The sequence below is a fragment of the Microcaecilia unicolor genome, chromosome 1 (assembly GCF_901765095.1).
Source record: "Microcaecilia unicolor chromosome 1, aMicUni1.1, whole genome shotgun sequence".
NCBI lineage: Eukaryota > Metazoa > Chordata > Amphibia > Gymnophiona > Siphonopidae > Microcaecilia > Microcaecilia unicolor.
Window position 1 is genome coordinate 690,888,030 of NC_044031.1, and position 18,077 is coordinate 690,906,106.

General features: G+C 42.8%; 1 protein-coding gene across 1 annotated transcript in view; it reads left to right on the forward strand.

The window, feature by feature from the left end:
* VPS13C (vacuolar protein sorting 13 homolog C) overlaps window positions 1-18,077 on the forward strand; it is a 992,635-nt gene that overhangs the window by 631,870 nt on the left and 342,688 nt on the right. Inside the window, exons 60-63 of the mRNA XM_030188422.1 lie at window positions 5,541-5,645; window positions 6,216-6,377; window positions 17,018-17,146; window positions 17,394-17,527. Coding sequence (XP_030044282.1) covers window positions 5,541-5,645; window positions 6,216-6,377; window positions 17,018-17,146; window positions 17,394-17,527 — 530 coding nt within the window. The remainder of the gene's footprint in view (window positions 1-5,540; window positions 5,646-6,215; window positions 6,378-17,017; window positions 17,147-17,393; window positions 17,528-18,077) is intronic.

An 18,077-nucleotide genomic window follows, 5' to 3' on the forward strand; every position in this document is an offset into this window, starting at 1 on the left:
ACTTGAGGATTCAAGCTCCAAAAAAAATAAATAAAAAGATAGAGAATATACAGCAACCTTAGTTTGATCTGGAGCAGGGATTAGAGTTGGAGTTCTTCTCTACCCCTTTCCTTCCCTTTTTCACTTCTGTTTTCTTCCTTCCCCTAAAAGGGGTTTAAATAATTGTATGGAAGTTGCTTTCTCCTTGAAGACCTCAGAAGAACTCTACAGTGCTTGTTGCAGGTTACACTAGCAGTCAGCGGAAACAGGTATAAGTATGCATCTGTACGATGAGGAGGGATGGTTTCCTTTCTTTGGCTAGTCCCGAAGGAACTTGGTTAGAGGCCGGGTGTTCAGGCTGGCAGCAGCACTTCTTTCAGAGTTCCTAGGTTGAAGCATAGCTCTTTCCTACTGGTTTGCCTAATGTAATTTTTGAGGCATGCTTCAGAATGCAGGCCTTGCTGGAAGGGAGTAATTTAGAGCAAGGGTGCTCAACCCAGACCTCAGGACACACCAAGTCAGTCTGTTTTTGAGGATATCTACAATTAACGTGCATGAATATTCATTGTAAATGCCCTGAGAACCTGACTGGGTGTGTTCCAAAGACTGGGTTGAGAACCTATGACTTGAGGAGTTTCAGTCCCCCATTCCCCCATTTCTTTTCCTTTCCTTCCGCTGGAGTTTCTAATATTTAAATCTAAAGACAAGAGTCTTGAGCAAATTATATTTTTTGGTGTGTGGCTGCATGTGAGGTCTTCCTTACATGTTAAATTGCAAGAGGATTGTGAAAAACTACAAGAGGACCTTACGAGACTGGGTATCCAAATAGCAGATGACGTTTAACGTGAGCAAGTGCAAAGTGATGCATGTGGGAAAGAGGAACACGAACTATAGCTATGTAATGCAGGGTTCTACATTAGGAGTCACTGACCAGGAAAGGGATCTTTGCATCATTGTTGATGATACGTTGAAAACCTCTGCTCAGTGTGCGGTAGTGGCGGCTAAGAAAGCAAATAGAATGTTAAGTATTCCTGCTAGTAGTAGGGAGTGTGTTTTCGGGTTTCAGTCATCTTTTTTTGTCAGTAGGAGCAGCATTCTAAACAAGGTTTAGACCACAGCTGTGGGCAGGACCAGTGTTTGACATGATGGGACCCAAACTGTGGTTCTTTCAAATTCCTTCAGGTTTGAGACCCCTTAGAGTTTTTTTTTTCTGTTTTCTCAGCTACCACTTAGAATTTCAACATGAATTTTTACAACTTTATTTGTTGCTATCTATGTTTATGTGCCGAGTGGAATGAGGTTATCTTTAAACACGGCAAAGTTAGACCTTTTAGTGTGACTACCAGCGATTTTCGTGCATTCAAAAATGTTTGCACTGTAGAACTCAAGAATCCTTTTCAGTGTGAGTACAAATAGTAAATGTTATGCATCAAAAATTTTAAGGTTGGAAAAAGCCTCAACAGAGTCCCAACAAGCATCAGTGCTTTAATGATATGGAGTTCTCACTGTCATCATTTGCTGAAAAAAAACTACCCAATGTGCACAGTTCACAATTCAGCAGTACAAACACTTAACAGTGCTGAAGCTCCTTTTGCAGCTGTTCCACGACTGACAATGGCCAAAGTTTCGGTATACTGCATCAGGGTCCGTGGAACATTTGCTGTAAAAAAAAAAAAAAAAGAAAGAAAAAAAGGATCAGAGCACTATAAGATCACAATACTATTAAAAAAAAAAGAAACAGTATCCGCACACCAGAACTCTAACTGCGTGGCTGTTCATCTTCAGGCTCTTCCCAATCTCAAAATGGCGCCCATATAAATAAGGTGATGTCATACGCTCAGCATTATGCAGTCAATCACAACATTCAATATTCAAAATACTACTATTTCTTCAGTTTATTGGAAAATTGTTCAAGCAGGGATTTGGGGTTGCAAAGGGGGACATCCATGGCTCCCTCAGTAGTCAACTTATTTGTTGCTTATTTTGAAGAACATAAAGTTTATACTTCCTCCTTTTTTGATAAAGTGGAACTATGGGTCCACTTTATTGATGATATTTTTCTGATATAGAAAGGATCCGAGTTATTCTCTTTTGTACAGTATTTTTAAATCATTGCCATTCAGCTTTGAAATTCACTGCTCAATCTGATAAGTGTCATTGCATATCTGTATGTTCAAGTGAAGAAAGAAGAATGAGGTTTTAGAACCACATTATTCCGGAAAGTCCAAATACTTTCTTGGATTACCGGAGCTGTCATCCAGAGATGTTGAGAGATAGTCTCCCTTTTTCACAGTTTCTGTGATACAGATGTATTTGCTCTGATGATTGAGAATTTAAGTGCCAGTAGCAGGTTTTGTGATAGCACCTGTTAAATAGAAGGTATCCAACAGCAGTTGTTAGAACTGCCTATATGAGAGCTAAGTATAATCATTGGCATCTGCTGTTAGTTCCGAGAAATAAAAGCCTGGAAAAAGAGAATACACTTCTGTTTTAAAATTTACATCAGCGACGTCAAAGATAGTTAATGCTATCATGAAACATTGACATATTATGCAGAGTCCAGGGGTGCAGCCAGACCTCGCGGTGGGAGGGGCACATTTTGAGCATGCTCAGTTTCACTAAAAGGAGCGTGCCAGACAAAAGGGAAAGACAGAGCAGAGCAGGCAATGTGGCGGCGTCAGAGACTGGCGCTAGACAACGCTTCGGCCCACAGGAAATTTGGGGGGGCCTAGGCCCCATGTAGCTACGCCACTAGTGCAGACATTGCTAGTATTTACAGAAACATATCTCTTCGGTTTGCTTACAGTAGAGGAAGACAACTTAGAGATTTTGAGTCCACCAACGTTACTGAGGTTGACTGGTGAAGATCAGTATTCTGTTTCTATTGGAAGACATAACGTTTGTGAATCTTGCCAAATATGTAAGATTATGATAATTACCTCTGTTTTTGAAGATACCCAATCAGGACAAAAGATTCATCTTTCTTCAGTCACATCCTATTTGACTGAGTTTGTTATATGCTTTATTCAGTGTCCTTGTAATTGTATATTAGACAAACTTTGAGAAAATTATCTGTTCGGTTAACTGAACATAAAAGCACTATAAATACACAGAAGGTCACCTCCCCACTGGCAGTGCAGTGCGCAGAATTGAAGCATGCATTTCAGACTCTACATTGCATTGTCTTGCAGAGAGCTGACCCGCTACCAAAAGGAGACAGACAACGTGTTTTGTTTCAATTGGAACAAAAGTGGATCTTTAGATTGAAAACTTTGGAGCCATCTGGATTGAATTCCAAAACTGGGTGATGTCATTTTTATTGGAAGAAATAGTAGTAGTATTTTGAACTTGAACATTGAATGTTGTGATTGGCTGCATAATGCTGAGCATCTGACGTCACCTTATTTATATGGGAACCATTTTGAGATTGTGAAGAGCCTGAAGATGAACAGGCACACAGTTGGAGTTCTGGGGTGTGGGTACTGTTTTTTTATAGTATTGTAATAACTTAGTGTGCTGATCCTCTTTTTCTTTTCTTTTTTCTTTTTTTTTTTAACATCAAATGCTCCACAGACACAGATGCAGTACACCGATCTTTGGCCATTTTCAGCTGTCGAATAGCTGCAAAAGGAGCTTCAGCACTGTTAAGTGTTTGCTTTTTGTTTGTAAGTTTTGTACTGCTGAATTGTGAACTGTGCACATTGGGAGATTTTTTTCAGGCAATGATGATAGTGAGAACTCCGCTATCATTAAAGCACTGATACTTGTTGGGAGTCTATTGAGGCTTTTTCCTCCCTTAAAACTTTTTTGATGCATAACGCGTTTACTATTTGTACTCACTTATGTGATTTGTCTATTGCGATAGTTTGAATTCTCATACTAATCCCAATATTTGAGTAGTGCACTGTGGAACTACCATTATTTGAAGTACTGTTAATGGCGTCACAGTAATGTAGACTTTTGTCTGGGGACATATGTTGGAGGCCTATCACAAGCTCCACCCAAAACAGCAAACAATCACTGAACTCAAGGAAGCGCTGCAGATCTGGGACAGCATGTCACAGGGACTGATCACCAAGGCTGTTAAGAACTTCACAAAGTGACTGAAAGCTTGTGTTAAAGCAGAGGTTGACACTGAGCATTCACAGTGACTGCAAAATTCTGACACATTTTTAATTGAATCGTTCGAATTATTTTCATGTGTTTTATCTCAAACATTTTTAACATACAAAAATCATTAGGTAGTAACACTAAAATGTCAGTAACACCAACATAGCTTAAGATAATTAAATGTTGTTTAATAGTAATATGTAAGTATGATGATTAATATAAGTACGCAAAATTTCTCATAGAAATTCAAAGCACTTGCTGAGAAAATGGCAAAAAAAAGCTGTGATTTTTTTGTCTCACCGTGTGTGTGTATATCTATATATCTATGTATATTTATGTATCTATATATATCTAGATAGATAAATATAGAGAGATATATATATAATGTGTGCGTGTGTTTATGTATATATTTCAGAAGGAAGTGGCCTTCTAAGGTTTGAAAACCTTTTAGCAGGGGTGTTGTGAACTAGTGAGTGAAAGTGAAAACCATACTTCCTATTTAGTTGCAGTCCAGTAACAGCTGAATACTGTGTTTGGGACTGAAATTATTTGGTCATCTTGGAAAACTGTTTTGATACATTCCATAAGTTCTGGACTGGTCTGGTAAGGACACTAAGGAAGGAGAAATTAGGTCTTACCTGCTAATTTTCTTTCATTTGGGCCCATCGGACTAGTCCAGAGGTCCTGCCTAATATTTTTTCCAGTTTGTAAACCATTTTAGTATACTTTTATATTGCCTTTTTCACTTCTTTATTAACAGTCAAACTCTTTTCAGGTTCACGTTTTCTCTAACAGTTTAACTTTAGTGTTGTATTTTAATTTTTGTTACTGGAAATATGAGTATTATGAGTACAACTCAAGCAAAATGGAACACAGATGGAACATTTCTTTGTCATTTGAAATAGTGAGCTGCTAAGGCTGCATGGAGTGGAGGTGTAGCCTAGTGGTTAATGCAGTGGACTTTGATCCTTGGGAACTGGGTTCGATTCCCACTGCAGCTCCTTGTGACTGTGGGCAAGTCACTTAACCCTCCATTGCCCCAGGTGCAAAGTAAGTACCTGTATATATGTAAACCACTTTGAATGTAGTTGCAAAATACCACAGAAAGGCGGTATATCAAGTCCCATTTCCCTTTATAGGGTGAAGCACATTTTTTTTCTCTCTGTCTGTCTCTCCACTGGTTGATGAGCACAACCCACAGGTTCGGGACTGGTCTGGTAGGACTAAAGGAAAGAAATTTAGAAGATAAGACTTAATTTCTCTGTAACGTAATGTGCTGCATTCTATTCTGGGTTAATTTAACTGAACGGAAGAGTTTATCTGACTGCTGGTCATCTTAAACTGAGTTATACCATAGTGGCCGTGTCTCAAAATAGTATGTGTTTATATTTCATAACTAGTGTTACATATTTGCTATTAAATCAAACAAATCTTATTTTCATCCGATACAGATACAACTATGTATTTCCACAAGTTCATGGTCCAGTAGTTTTTCTTTAGATACTGTGGGAAGTTATGGATGTGTGAAGTGTCCAGCCGGTAACATGGAATATTTGGTAAGTTTGTCTTGCTTAACTAATATCTTTTCTAAACACTAAAATGCATTTGAGACTAGCTATTATCAAGCTCAATAAATCAGCAGGTATCAGCCATGAAGTTGACTGAGCAAAACAGGCTGTAAAACTATAGGCCATAATATCTTTGAGCGTAGGCCAAAGCCATATTATGTTAAACAATAGTTTGGAATCCAAAAGTTCACTTAGGCTCAGTGAAAATTGCTTATGGCTATAAATCTGGGACAACTTCACTGCAAAACTCACTCATCTAGCCAGATTGGCAAATTGTGATTTTTTTTTTCCAGTGATTAAAACCCCACTGTGTTTGCATTGTTTGTAGTCCTAAAACTGACTAATCTTTTTTAAAGTTATTATTTCCTATGTATGCTTTCCTTTTTGAACTATATTTTAAAGATTGTAACAGACTTTAGATCTTGAAAACCGAGAAATAAGGGGATATTTTCTTGTATTTTCTTGCATTTCAGATTATTAGACATGAAAATCATTTTGCTTGATCGGAATTACTAATAGTAGAATATTTTGGTATAACAGTTAATTTCCATTCAACAGGTTGGAATTACCATCAAAATGAGCAGTTTTAATCTCACTAGGATAGTTACCGTAACTCCATTCTACACACTACTCAATAATTCCTCACTGGAGCTAGAAGTTGGAGAAGTCATGTCTGATGGTTTGCCATCTAATAAATGGAATTATATTTCATCTTCTGAGGTAATTTCTTTGAGACTTAATTGTTGCATTAAAGCATAAATACATTAATTTAAGTTATTTACATGTTCCATTATTCTTAAGGTACCAGAGAGTAGAATTTTTTTTATAGACTGAAAATCTCAATGTCCTTGGGTCATAATGCAAAGGGGAGGGAGTTTTGAAGAAAATGTGATTAAAAAGCATTGGATACCCAAAAATCCAGAGCAATCTTCCTATGGGGAAACAAGAGCCAGAACAAAAATAAGCATGCATAGTATAAAATTTGTGGGTAAGCGGTGAAATGATTAATCGCCATACCATCACCAACTGCTAACTGATGTTCCTTAAACAAACGAATACATGTATTGTGTGGTTTAAATTTTTCTCTACCCTCTCATTGATTGATAATACTTTGAATTTCCTGTTCTTTTCAGTTTTTTCAATTTTGTGGCAGCAGAGTAGATTGGTTTAAATGGGCAGATTTTAGTGATCCTTTTCTTCTGGCTTCTTATTTATATGTACAGTGAAACCTCATTATAATGCACCTCACAATAGCTGAAATCCGCTTGTACAATCATTCCTTGGTTCCTTTATTTTTTTTTTAACTTACAATTCATCTGTCGGCAATGCCCTCTCCCCCGCACTTGTTTGAAAACCACTCCAGCAAATGTCTAGCTATGCCGGGTGGAGCCCATCCCCTTCCCTGCATGAAAACTATTCCAGCCAATGTCTAGCAGTGCTAGAGTGGAGCCTACTCCCTTTCCTGCATGAAAACCATTCCTGCCAATGTCTAGCTACACCAGGGTAGGAATGAGCCCACCCCCAGGTGAGCTCTGTGCCCATGTGAAAACAAGTTCAGGTTTGCTTCATTTGTGTTTATGTTCCATTGACCCTGGTATAACACAACGCCGCATTTAATGTGATATTTTATGGATCACAGACATCGCAGTAGGATTCCACTGTATCTATAAAAGGTCTGTGATGATAATACAAATTAAAAATATTTGGTGATAGTAAAGGAGAAGCCACACCTCAGATGTATGCATTGACAATTTTAAGATAACCAAACTCTTGGTGCTTTTAAGAGAGAAGGGCCACTAAAATGTCACACCACTGCTAACAAGAAAACTGCTTCCTATACCTTTAACATATAAACTTTCCTAATTTACTTGGTTAAGGGAATGGATAAGGAAAAAGAGTAAAAGGAAATCATCCTTTCTCTTATTCATGAACAAGAAGTTATCCATATATGAACTATGTGTTATTGAGGCAAAATAAAATAGAAATATGGTAAAAGACAATGTGGCCGATGTTCAAAGTGATTTAACCAGGCAGGAACCTCTTTCTTGGTTAAATCACTTATCACCATCTAAGTGATGATGGTCAGTAGCATTTAACGAGACAGTGCCCCTGAATATCACCACAGACTGCCCAGCAAAAAATTAGTGGAATCCATATAGCTAACCAGGTGAATTTAAAACAACTCAAAAAGTACCGCTAGGCTGCCGCAAAAGATCGTGACATCCATTTTCCAATGGCAGCTGCAAGGGGGAGGAGCAAAGTTGGCTTCCATAGTGTCCCACAGTTCAATCCAGAGACAAGTGGGTTATGTCCCCCTATCAGCAGGTGGAAATAAAACGCCAGAGCTATGCCATAAAGGATACTATGCAGCAGCCTCAGTTTCAGTGTTCTCTCTATCTCAGCAGGTGGGTCTGCCTGGGTGATGATTTGGCATCTTTTCTCCTGTGAGACTTTTTGTGGATTTTCTACCTCAGTGGGTTCATTGAAGGTTTGTATGCTGTTATTTGCCAGACATGTCTTCCGCTCTGTGGACATCTTCATGTTTGGGCTGGTCCCCGTTTGGTCAGTTTTATCTTCTGCTGCTGTGGTTCGGAGGCTCTCCCCGAGTTAGTCAGCGAGACCTTTGGCAGCTGGTCTTTTGGGTTTTGTGTATCTCCTGCTCTCTGTCTGCCATCTTAGTGCTGCTACCGGCTTGAACCATGAAGGGTCTGCATTGGGTTGCCAAGGTGCTGCTGTCGGGCCTAGTTGGTTCGCCACCATCGGCAGAGAGCGGATCTGGGATCCTTTCTTCCCTGGCTCAGAGCGGCTTCACGGTCTGTTTGTGGCTGGCTGGCCTAGTGGCTGGGGGTTGTTCGTGGCTTCTCTTCTACGTCCTTTTGTTTTTGAAGGGTTTTCTCCCTCTGTTTAGGCATGACACCCTGGCTGTTATCGTGGACCAGGTTCAGAGACTTCTTCGGCTGCCCGGACTATCCTGCAATCCTTTCAGCTTTGGGCTGGGTCTTCAGATTGATGAAAGGGCCCATATTTCAGAGCGCTGTTTTGTGTGTTCAGCTGTCTGATTTTTTTTTTTTTTTGTGCTTGGATTTAAAAAAAGCTTCCCACAGGGCGGCACTGCGGTGGGTGCTTTCCTCTTACTACTACTACTACTACTACTACTGCTTATCATTTCTGTAGCACTACTAGACATGTGCAGCGCTGTACACTGGACATGAAGAGACAGTCCTTGCTTATCAGAGCTTGCAATCTAATTAGGACAAATAAGGGATAAAGAAATTACCAAGGTGGGAATTGATAAAACATGGGTACTGAACAAGTGAATAAAGGTTAGGAGTTAAAAGCAGCATCAAAATGGTGGTCTTTTAGCCTAGATTTGAAGACAGCCAAAGATGGAGCTTGAAGTACCAGCTCAGGAAGTCTATTCCAGGCATATGGTACAGCAAGGTAAAAAGAGCGGAGTTTGGAGTTAGCAGTGGAGGAGAAGGATGCAGATAAGAGTGGTTTACCCAGTGAACGGTGTTCCCGGGGAGGAGTGTATGGAGAGATAAGTGTGGAGAGTTAATGAGGAGCTGCAGAATGAATGCACTTGTAAGTCAATAAAAGGAGTTTGAACTGTATGCAGAAAACACACAAGGCAAATAATCTCCCTCCCTTTTCTCTTCCAGATCGTTTGGGGGGGGGGGCAGTATCCCCTCACCCCCCACACAATATCGTTGTTTTGCACATCCCTTTCCCCTTCCAGAGATGCAGTTCATCTGTGGGGGACAATGCTCCCCACACCCCTAAACTAGGGTTGAAAATAATTCATGTTTAATCTGGGATCTAAATGTCATAAATAAATAAGTAAATAAATAAATACAAAGTACAATTCATGTGGGGGGGGGGGGGCAATGCTCCCCACACCCACAAACTAGGTTTGAACCTAATTTAGTCCCTCACAATAATGCACTGATTACAAATTACTACTCTACCTATGCCCCCCACACACACCCCAAACTTGGTTTCAACCTAATTCAGCCCCTCAAAATGACACACTGATTACAATTTATAACAAATTACTACTCTACCTATGAAAGTTATTTTGTTATTATACGTCCTCTGTGTACATCCGTTTGATGCTCTTAACCTCCTTGTTCTAGATGCCGATAAAAAAAAGCGCTGCCAGGACTTACGGCAAAGAAACTACGGTTGGTTAAAAAAAAAAAAGGCTAGGGAGGGTGGGAAATGACTGGTGGGGAAAAGTCCTTGGTGGGAATTGTCCCAGTGAGAATTGTCTCGGTGGAATTGGTGGGTGGGAACTGTCCGGTGGGAACTCTCCGGGTGGGAACGCGTCTGATACCGCAGAAACAGATAGGGAGCCAGTGAAGTGACTTGAGGCTTACAGGAGCATAGCTACACTGGCAGAATATAAGTTGTGCAGCAGAATTTTGAACAGATTGAAGGGGAGAGAGATGGCTTAGTGGAAGACTTGTGAGAAGCAAGTTGCAATAGTCTAAGCGAGAGGTGATAAGAGTGTGGATAAAGGGTTCTGGTTGTGTGCTCAAAGAGGTATCGAAGGTGCAGGTTCCCTGCTGCTTTCCAGCCTCTTTCTTGTTCTGTTTTAGGGGGGGTTGCAGCGCTGAGATTGAAGGCCCTCTCCAGCTTCCAATAGGGTCATTCAGTCTGTCTCGGTGCTCCTGGGGTATGGCTGTGGCTTCTCCTTAACTTCTCTCCTTGCAGCCTTCAGCAGGTTTCCTTCCTTAGGAACCTGGCGGTCCTGGTTCCTGTGTGGCTTCTGGGAGAGTTTTGTGTTGTGTGCACCATGGTTGCTTGCTGTTCTGTTGCGGGGCCATGCCTCTGTGCTTGCGGTTGTGCCTGGGAGCACCTTGGATCTTCCCGGGGGCCTCTTGGTCCCCTATGGGACTCACTGGGGTGCATGGTCACTTGGAGTGAATTTCAGGGAGCACCAGCTTCTTTGGGGGGATCTCTTTCTCCTGTAGTGTCTCTCGGGGCTTCTCTTCCCATATGGTGCTTCTCTTTTTCGTTTGGCATACTTGGCCAGGTAGTTTTGCTGTGGCCTTGGACTGTTTTTTGTACTGCTGCACCTCCCTTCTGGAGACCGGGTAGCTTGGATGCAGTGTTCAGGGCGTCTCTGTATTGGGGTGATGCTCTGGCCTTGCCAGGGCAGGACGATTCTTTGTGCAGAGCATGGCAGCCAGTCTCCGGGAGAGGCCACCCTCGTGGACCAGGCCCTTTCCCTTATAGGGTACACAGCGTCTTTTTGGCAGTGGAGGAGGTTGCACACCCCCCCCCCCCCCACACACACACACACATACACACTTTTTTGTAGACATCTCTGACTCCTTGTCTGTTAGATTGGCAGGCGATACCTCTCTGCGGGTCCTCTGTTTTTATGGGGGCTGGTTTACTTCTCCCTGGTACGCAATGTGATTGATGACTTTCCCTGGAGGTACGAGGTTGCCCTTGCTCTGTTTTCTTTTTTTTGATTGTCCTGCATTGCTCCAGCGCAGATGTGGGACAGGGTGCTTTTTGGGTGCCCTATCAGGGACTTGGGGACCTTTGTTCCTCTCCACCTCACGCTGTTCACCCATGCCTCCTGGATGTCGTATAGCCCCATCTCCGATGGTCAAGGTTTCCTCCTACTCTGCATTTAGGCATGTTTTCTGCGTCTGGAGGTCGAACCTTATGATGACGAGTCAGGTCCAGCCCTGCCCCGTCTCTGGGCATCAGGATTTGCTCTGTAAATAGGAGTCAAACTTTGCTGTTTCTCTGGGCGTTGAGCTTTGTTCTGTCTCTGGACATTGAGCGTTCCTCTGTCCCTGAATGTTAAGCCTTGTTCTGTTGCTAGACGGCAACCTCGTTCCATCTCTAGGCGTTGAGTCTTGCTCCGTCCCTTGATATTGAGTCTGGCTCCATTCCTGAGCATCGAGCTTTGCTTCATGTCTTGTCACCAAGCCTTGCTCCAGTTTTGGACGTCGAGCCTGACTCTGCCTCAGGAAGTTGGGCCATTCTCTTCCTCAGGCCATCGCTGGCTGTCAAAGTCTTGCTCTGTTTCTAGAAGTCGGCCCTGGACGGGGAGCCTTGCCTCACCTCTGGACTCTGAGTTTTGCTCAGTCAATACATATCAGGCCTTGCTCCATCTTCGCAGGTCAAGCATTGGACCTTGCTTCTTTCCTAGGAGTCAAGTCTTGTTCCGCCTTGGGGTGTTGAGCCTTGTTCCGCTTCTAAGCAGCAAACCTTGCCCCATCTATTTTGGAGCCTTGATCTCTTCCTCTGTTTCTTGGTGTCGAGCCTTGCTCCATCACTGGATGCTGCGGCTGGCACTGGTCTTCGGCATTGCTCCATTGGGAATTGACGAGGCTTACTCTAGCACTGGATGCCGGTCTCTCTCTTTCTGTCTTAGGCCTCAATCTTGTGAGATCCAGGGTTTCTCTGTTTCCAGGCTTTGGTTTGGTTCCCTCTGGGGGAAGGCCTTGCTTCTCGCCTAGAGGTCAGGCCTGGTTTCCTTTCTGAGTTTTGTCCGGGTTTTGCTGTTGTGCCTTCCTCTGTTTCTAGCTGACAACCCCTTCTTTCATCTCGGGATGACATGTTCGCTCCCTCGAGGGGATGCTCCGTTCCCTCTCTGGGTTTGGAACGTTGATCTTTCTCTGTGGGTCTTGGCCCCTAGTATTCTCTGGGTGTGGAGTCTCATCTCAACTCGACCTTGCTCTTCAAGCTTTCTCCTGACTGGCTGGTTCGTTCTGTGGCACTTCTGCGGTGCCACCCAACTTGAGAACTGCTTTGGTACATCCCACTCATCTCTGTATTGAACCGTGGGACGCTATGGAAGGTAACATTAGTCTTTACCTGATAATTTTCTTTCCATTTCTCCCAACAGATCAATCCAGATGCCCACTCTTGGATTCTTTTGCACGATGGTTTACGTGTGTGTGTCGTCCTCTGGAAGTCTTGATTTGAGTTTTCTTGCAGGAGTCATCTCCATACATGGTTGGTGCAGGGGATGGACTGTAGTTGATTGGACACTGTGACGACTGGTTCTTCTCTGGTTGGGTCAGAGGCAGGTGTTAGATGCATGGACTAAGGATCTTCTTACTGCTTTGGTATCGAACATACTGAAACTGAGTCTGCTGCACAGTATCCTTTATGGCAGAGCTCTGGCATTCTCTCTATCTCCACCTGCTGGTAGAGGGACATAACCCACTCATCCTGGATTGATCTGTTGGGACTAATTTTACCTTTCTCCTGCCCCCGCCACAGCTATCAGGTGGGCCCTGGGGGGGTTGGGGGGGGGAGGATTTGAGCCTCGTGGGCTAGGGGGAAGGAGACTTTTGGGAGTGTGAGGAGGGGGGATCTGCAGCACTTAGAAACTAAACCCATTTATGTGGGTCATGGCCAATAATTCAACCAAGGCCCACATAACTGAATATCGTCTGGGACACGCATAAAATCTAGTGGCCAGCTTCACCAGATTTAGCCCCCAATATTCAGTGCCAGAGCCTGGACATGGTTCAGCAATGAATATCTGGGGCTAATCTAGCTGGTGATAAGCATTTATAAAAAAAAACAATTAAAAAAAACACCAACTGCCACCGGCTGAATATCTGCCAGAATATATTTTAAAACCTCTACCAAAATTTTTCAACATGTATGAGATTTTTCAAGAAGCTGAAACCAGCCCAGGTGGGGGGATCCAAGATGGCTGCTTGCCGCAACTAGAAATGCTGAGGACCTCATTCCTTGACAAGCAAACCATGCTGAAAAGAAGGGGAAGAGCTGCAGCCCAAGCTTCACTGCTGCCTTCCCCCTTACCCCCTGGTCTGATGGATCATTTTGTGAGGTCCTCAGGACAAGATATAGTGATTAGGAGTGGACCCATGAGGGACACCGACGTTTTGGAGGACTTATTGGCGTCCTCAGGGCACAGTGTTTTGTTGAGCCCTGATCAGAGGACTCTGCCCCCACAGCTGCGATTTACCAACTCTCCCTCTGGAGGATTCACGGGGCTTCTGACGTTGACTGGAGGGGTAAGCCCAGCGAATGAAGCTCTGTTTCAATCCGAGAGAAGGGCAGAGGGGCAGTTTGTTTCCCCCGAGATGACTAATGCAGGGATTCAGCTGCGAAATCTGGAGGAGATGAAGCAGTGAGGACTTTGGAATATCCCTTTACACCTTCCCTTAAAGTCCTGGAGAAACCATCTGAGGTAACACTTGAATTTTTATGGGACTTAATTGCCCAAGCAGTTCAGACTTTTACTAACCAATCTAAAGCCATGAATGAGAAAGTAAGTTTGGTGGAACAGAGGGCGGTTAAGAATGAGTTGGATATTAAAACATTAAATGAAAAAGAAGAAAAAGTGGATTAAAAGATTTTGGAAGTTGAAAAAGTGCAACAAATAATAGTGAAAGATGTTATAAATTTGAGAAGAAAGATGGAACTTTATGATAACTGTATGAGGTATAATAACCTCAGATTTATAAACTTTCTAAAGGTTAAAATGGTGAATCCAGTAGACATGTTAAAAAGATACCTTCAAGAAATTTTAAAAATTCCTCAAGAAAGTCTACCACCTTTTAATCAAGTATATTATGTTCCACAAAAAGAAATATCCCAGCAAGAACAAGATGTACCCTTAGATGTGTCAGCACTTTTGGAGACCTCGGAAACAGAACAAGCTAAGCCGGCGACTCTGCTAGCCACTTTAGTATTTTCACCAGACAAAGCATGGCTATTTAGAGTGTTTTTTAAAAACAGAGATAAATTGTTTCTTGGATTAAAAGTAAATTTGTTCCCAGATATTTCGAAAGAGACTCAATTACTACTACTACTAAACATTTCTAGAGCGCTACTAGGGTTACGCAGCACTGTACAGTTTAACAAAGAAGGACAGTCCCTGCTCGAAGGAGCTTACAATCTAAAGGACGAAATGTCAAGTTGGGGCAGTCAAGATTTCCTGAATAGAGGTAAAGTGGTTAGGTGCCGAAGGCGACATTGAAGAGGTGGGCTTTGAGCAAGGATTTGAAGATGAGCAGGGAGGGGGCTTGGCGTATGTGCTCAGGGAGTTTATTCCAAGCATGGGGTGAGGTGAGGCAGAAAGGGCGGAGCCTGGAGTTGGCGGTGGTGGAGAAGGGTACTGAGAGGAGGGATTTGTCTTGAGAGCGGAGGTTACAGGTAGGAATGTAAGGGGAGATGAGGGTAGAGAGGTAAGGAGGGGCGGCAGACCGAGTGCATTTGTAGGTTAGTAGGAGAAGCTTGAACTGTATGTGGTACCTGATCGGAAGCCAGTGAAGTGACTTGAGAGGGGTGATATGAGTATATCGGTCCAGGCGGAAGATAAGGCGTGCAGCTGAGTTCTGAACGGACTGAAGGGGGGATAAATGGCTAAGTGGGAGGCCAGTGAGGAGTAGGTTGCAGTAGTCAAGGCGAGAGGTAATGAGAGAGTGGATGAGAATTCGGGTGGTGTGCTCAGAGAGGAAAGGGAGAATTTTGTTAATGTTGTAGAGGAAGAAGCAACAGGTCTTGGCTATCACCTGGATATGCGCAGAGAAGGAGAGGGAGGAGTCGAAGATGACTCCGAGGTTGCGGGCAGATGAGACGGGGATGATGAGGGTGTTATCAACTGAGATAGAGAGTGGAGGGAGAGGGGAAGTGGGTTTGGGTGGGAAGACAATAAGCTTGGTCTTGGCCATGTTCAGTTTCAGGTGGCGGTTAGACATCCAGGCAGCAATGTCGGATAAGCAAGCCGATACTTTGGCCTGGGTTTCGGCAGTGATGTCTGGTGTGGAGAGGTAAAACTGGGTGTCGTCAGCATAAAGATGATATTGGAAACCATGAGATGAGATCAGGGAGCCCAGGGAAGAGGTGTAGATTGAAAAAAGAAGGGGTCCAAGGACAGATCCCTGAGGAACTCCAACAGAGAGCGGGATGGGGGTGGAGGAAGAACCATGAGAGTGTACTCTGAAGGTACGGTGGGAGAGATAAGAGGAGAACCAGGAGAGGACAGAACCCTGGAACCCAAATGAGGACAGTGTGTCAAGAAGTAAATTGTGATTGACAGTGTCAAAAGCGGCGGATAGGTCGAGGAGGATGAGGATGGAGTAGTGACCTTTGGATTTGGCAAGGAACAGTTCATTTCAGACTTTAGATAGTGTTGTTTCTGTCGAGTGTAGGGGCTGAAAGCCGGTTTGAAGCGGATCGAGGATGGCATGAGAGGAGAGAAAATCAAGGCAGCGGCTGTGAATGGCGCGTTCAAGTATCTTGGAGAGGAAGGGTAGGAGGGAAATGGGGCGGTAGTTGGAGGGACAGGTAGGATCAAGTGATGGTTTTTTGAGGAGTGGTGTGACTACAGCATGCTTGAAGGTGTCAGGGACAGTTGCAGTGGAGAGAGAGAGGTTGAGGATATGACAGATGGGGGGGTGACACCAGTAGGAGAGATGGTGTTAAGTAAGTTGGTGGGGATGGGGTCAGAGGAACAGGTGGTGCATTTCGAGGAGGAAAGAAGATGGGTGGTTTCCTCTTCGGTAATATCAGGAAAGAGGAGAAGGAGGCCTGGGTTGGTTGGTTGAGGGAGTGGGTTATAGGGTGAAGAGGAGGAGATGGTTTGGTGGTGAATTTAAGGTTTATCTTCTGCACCTTGTCGTGGAAGTAGTCAGCCAGTGATTGAGGAGAGAGTGAGGGGGGGGGGGGGTGGGAGCGGAGGGCACTTTGAGGAGGGAGTTAAGGGTGGCGAAGAGATGACGAGAGTTAGAGCTGAGGGAATTAGTCAAATGGGTGTAGTAGTCCTGTTTGGGAAGGAATAGGGAGGACTGGAAGGAGGATAGCATGAATTTGTAATGAATGAAATCAGTATGGGTGCGAGATTTCCTCCATAGGCGTTCAATAAGAGATGAAAACAATTTCTTTTGTTGAAATCAGAAGTTCTCCAATTAGGAGCTGCATTTTATTTAAGATTTCCATGTAAATGTGTGATTCGACATAATCTGATACAATATGTTTTTTCAGAACCCTCACAATTAACATCTTTCATAGCCTCTAAAAAAAACAACAGGAGTAAAATAAAATAAGATAATTCTTTGTCTTTTTCTAGCTATTAATTAACTTGCTTAATAATAGTTTTTCCTCGTAAACCTCCTGAGATTTGTATCTTGGATCCTCATCTGTTGTGGACTTGAGTAATATATTTCATAATATTATTTCTTTGTTCTTTTCTTTTCCTTACAATATATTGCATATATTTTTTTTCTTTTCTTGAAATATTTACTTTTCTTATTCAAGTGTATAATCTTGAAATATGTTGTAAAATGAATATATTAAAAAAAACATGTATAAGATTTTTATTGCATTCTTTGATGTATCTATTTTTTTAGTGTCTTCCATTTTGGCCTGAAAATCTGTCTGGTAAGCTTTGTGCCAGAGTAGTGGGGTATGAAAGAGCCTCCAAGCCAATTTTTTACAACAAGCAAGACAATGGCACACTGCTCAGTTTGGATGACCTGGTAAGATTGTTTTTTTCTTTTTTAAGTTGTTATAATATTAAAGATGCAGTATAACAATTACAATAGTTTGGGCTAATGAATATGACTTGCCAGCACCCCATATGTTTTGTCTCTAACTTGTCTGTCTTTATTAAATTGAATGCTTTGGGAATCTGGGCCTTTATATATGTCTGTAGCACATGTAATTCTATATAGGTGACTGTAATAGTGATACAATATATGAAATACTTTTCCTTTTATTTAACAGAATGGAGGTATAATGGTTGATGTGAACATTTCTGAGCATTCTATAGTAATAACGTTTTCTGATTACTATGAGGGAGCTGCTCCTGCTCTTATTATTAACCACACATCGTTGACCAACCTTAAATACAACCAAAGGTAAGTAAATACACAAAAGGCACCTAACTTTTGTTTCCATGTTACTGTTAGTTTATTTTCGAGACATAACAAATGACTCATAATTGTCCCTGTGTATATGTTTGCAGTCCCAGTTACAGTTGGGAAGTCTTTACTAGAAAATTGTACGGGGGCAGAAATTTCACCCCTCCTTACTGAAATTCAACCCATCCCTACCAGTCCCCACTGGAATCTCCTCCATCCCCACTCATCCCCACAAGTAATCTCCTCTATCTCCGCCCATCCCCTGTGCTAAAATATCCCGACTTTTGGTAAAATAACTCAGTACAACAGAGCCCATGTTGATAACTTCTCTCTCTGTGTTTATGGGGATTTCAATGCTATCAATTTTTTAGTGCTGTTATAATTTGCCATGGCACAAGGAAAGGATAAGTAGCCTAGCCTGGCACTACACTTCCGTGGACACCCTGAAGGACCTGCGTCCATCCCCGTGGGATCCCCACAGGACCTGCGTTCATCCTCATGGGAATACCATGGACCTTGAGGGGGGATCCCTGTGGGAGTCATATGG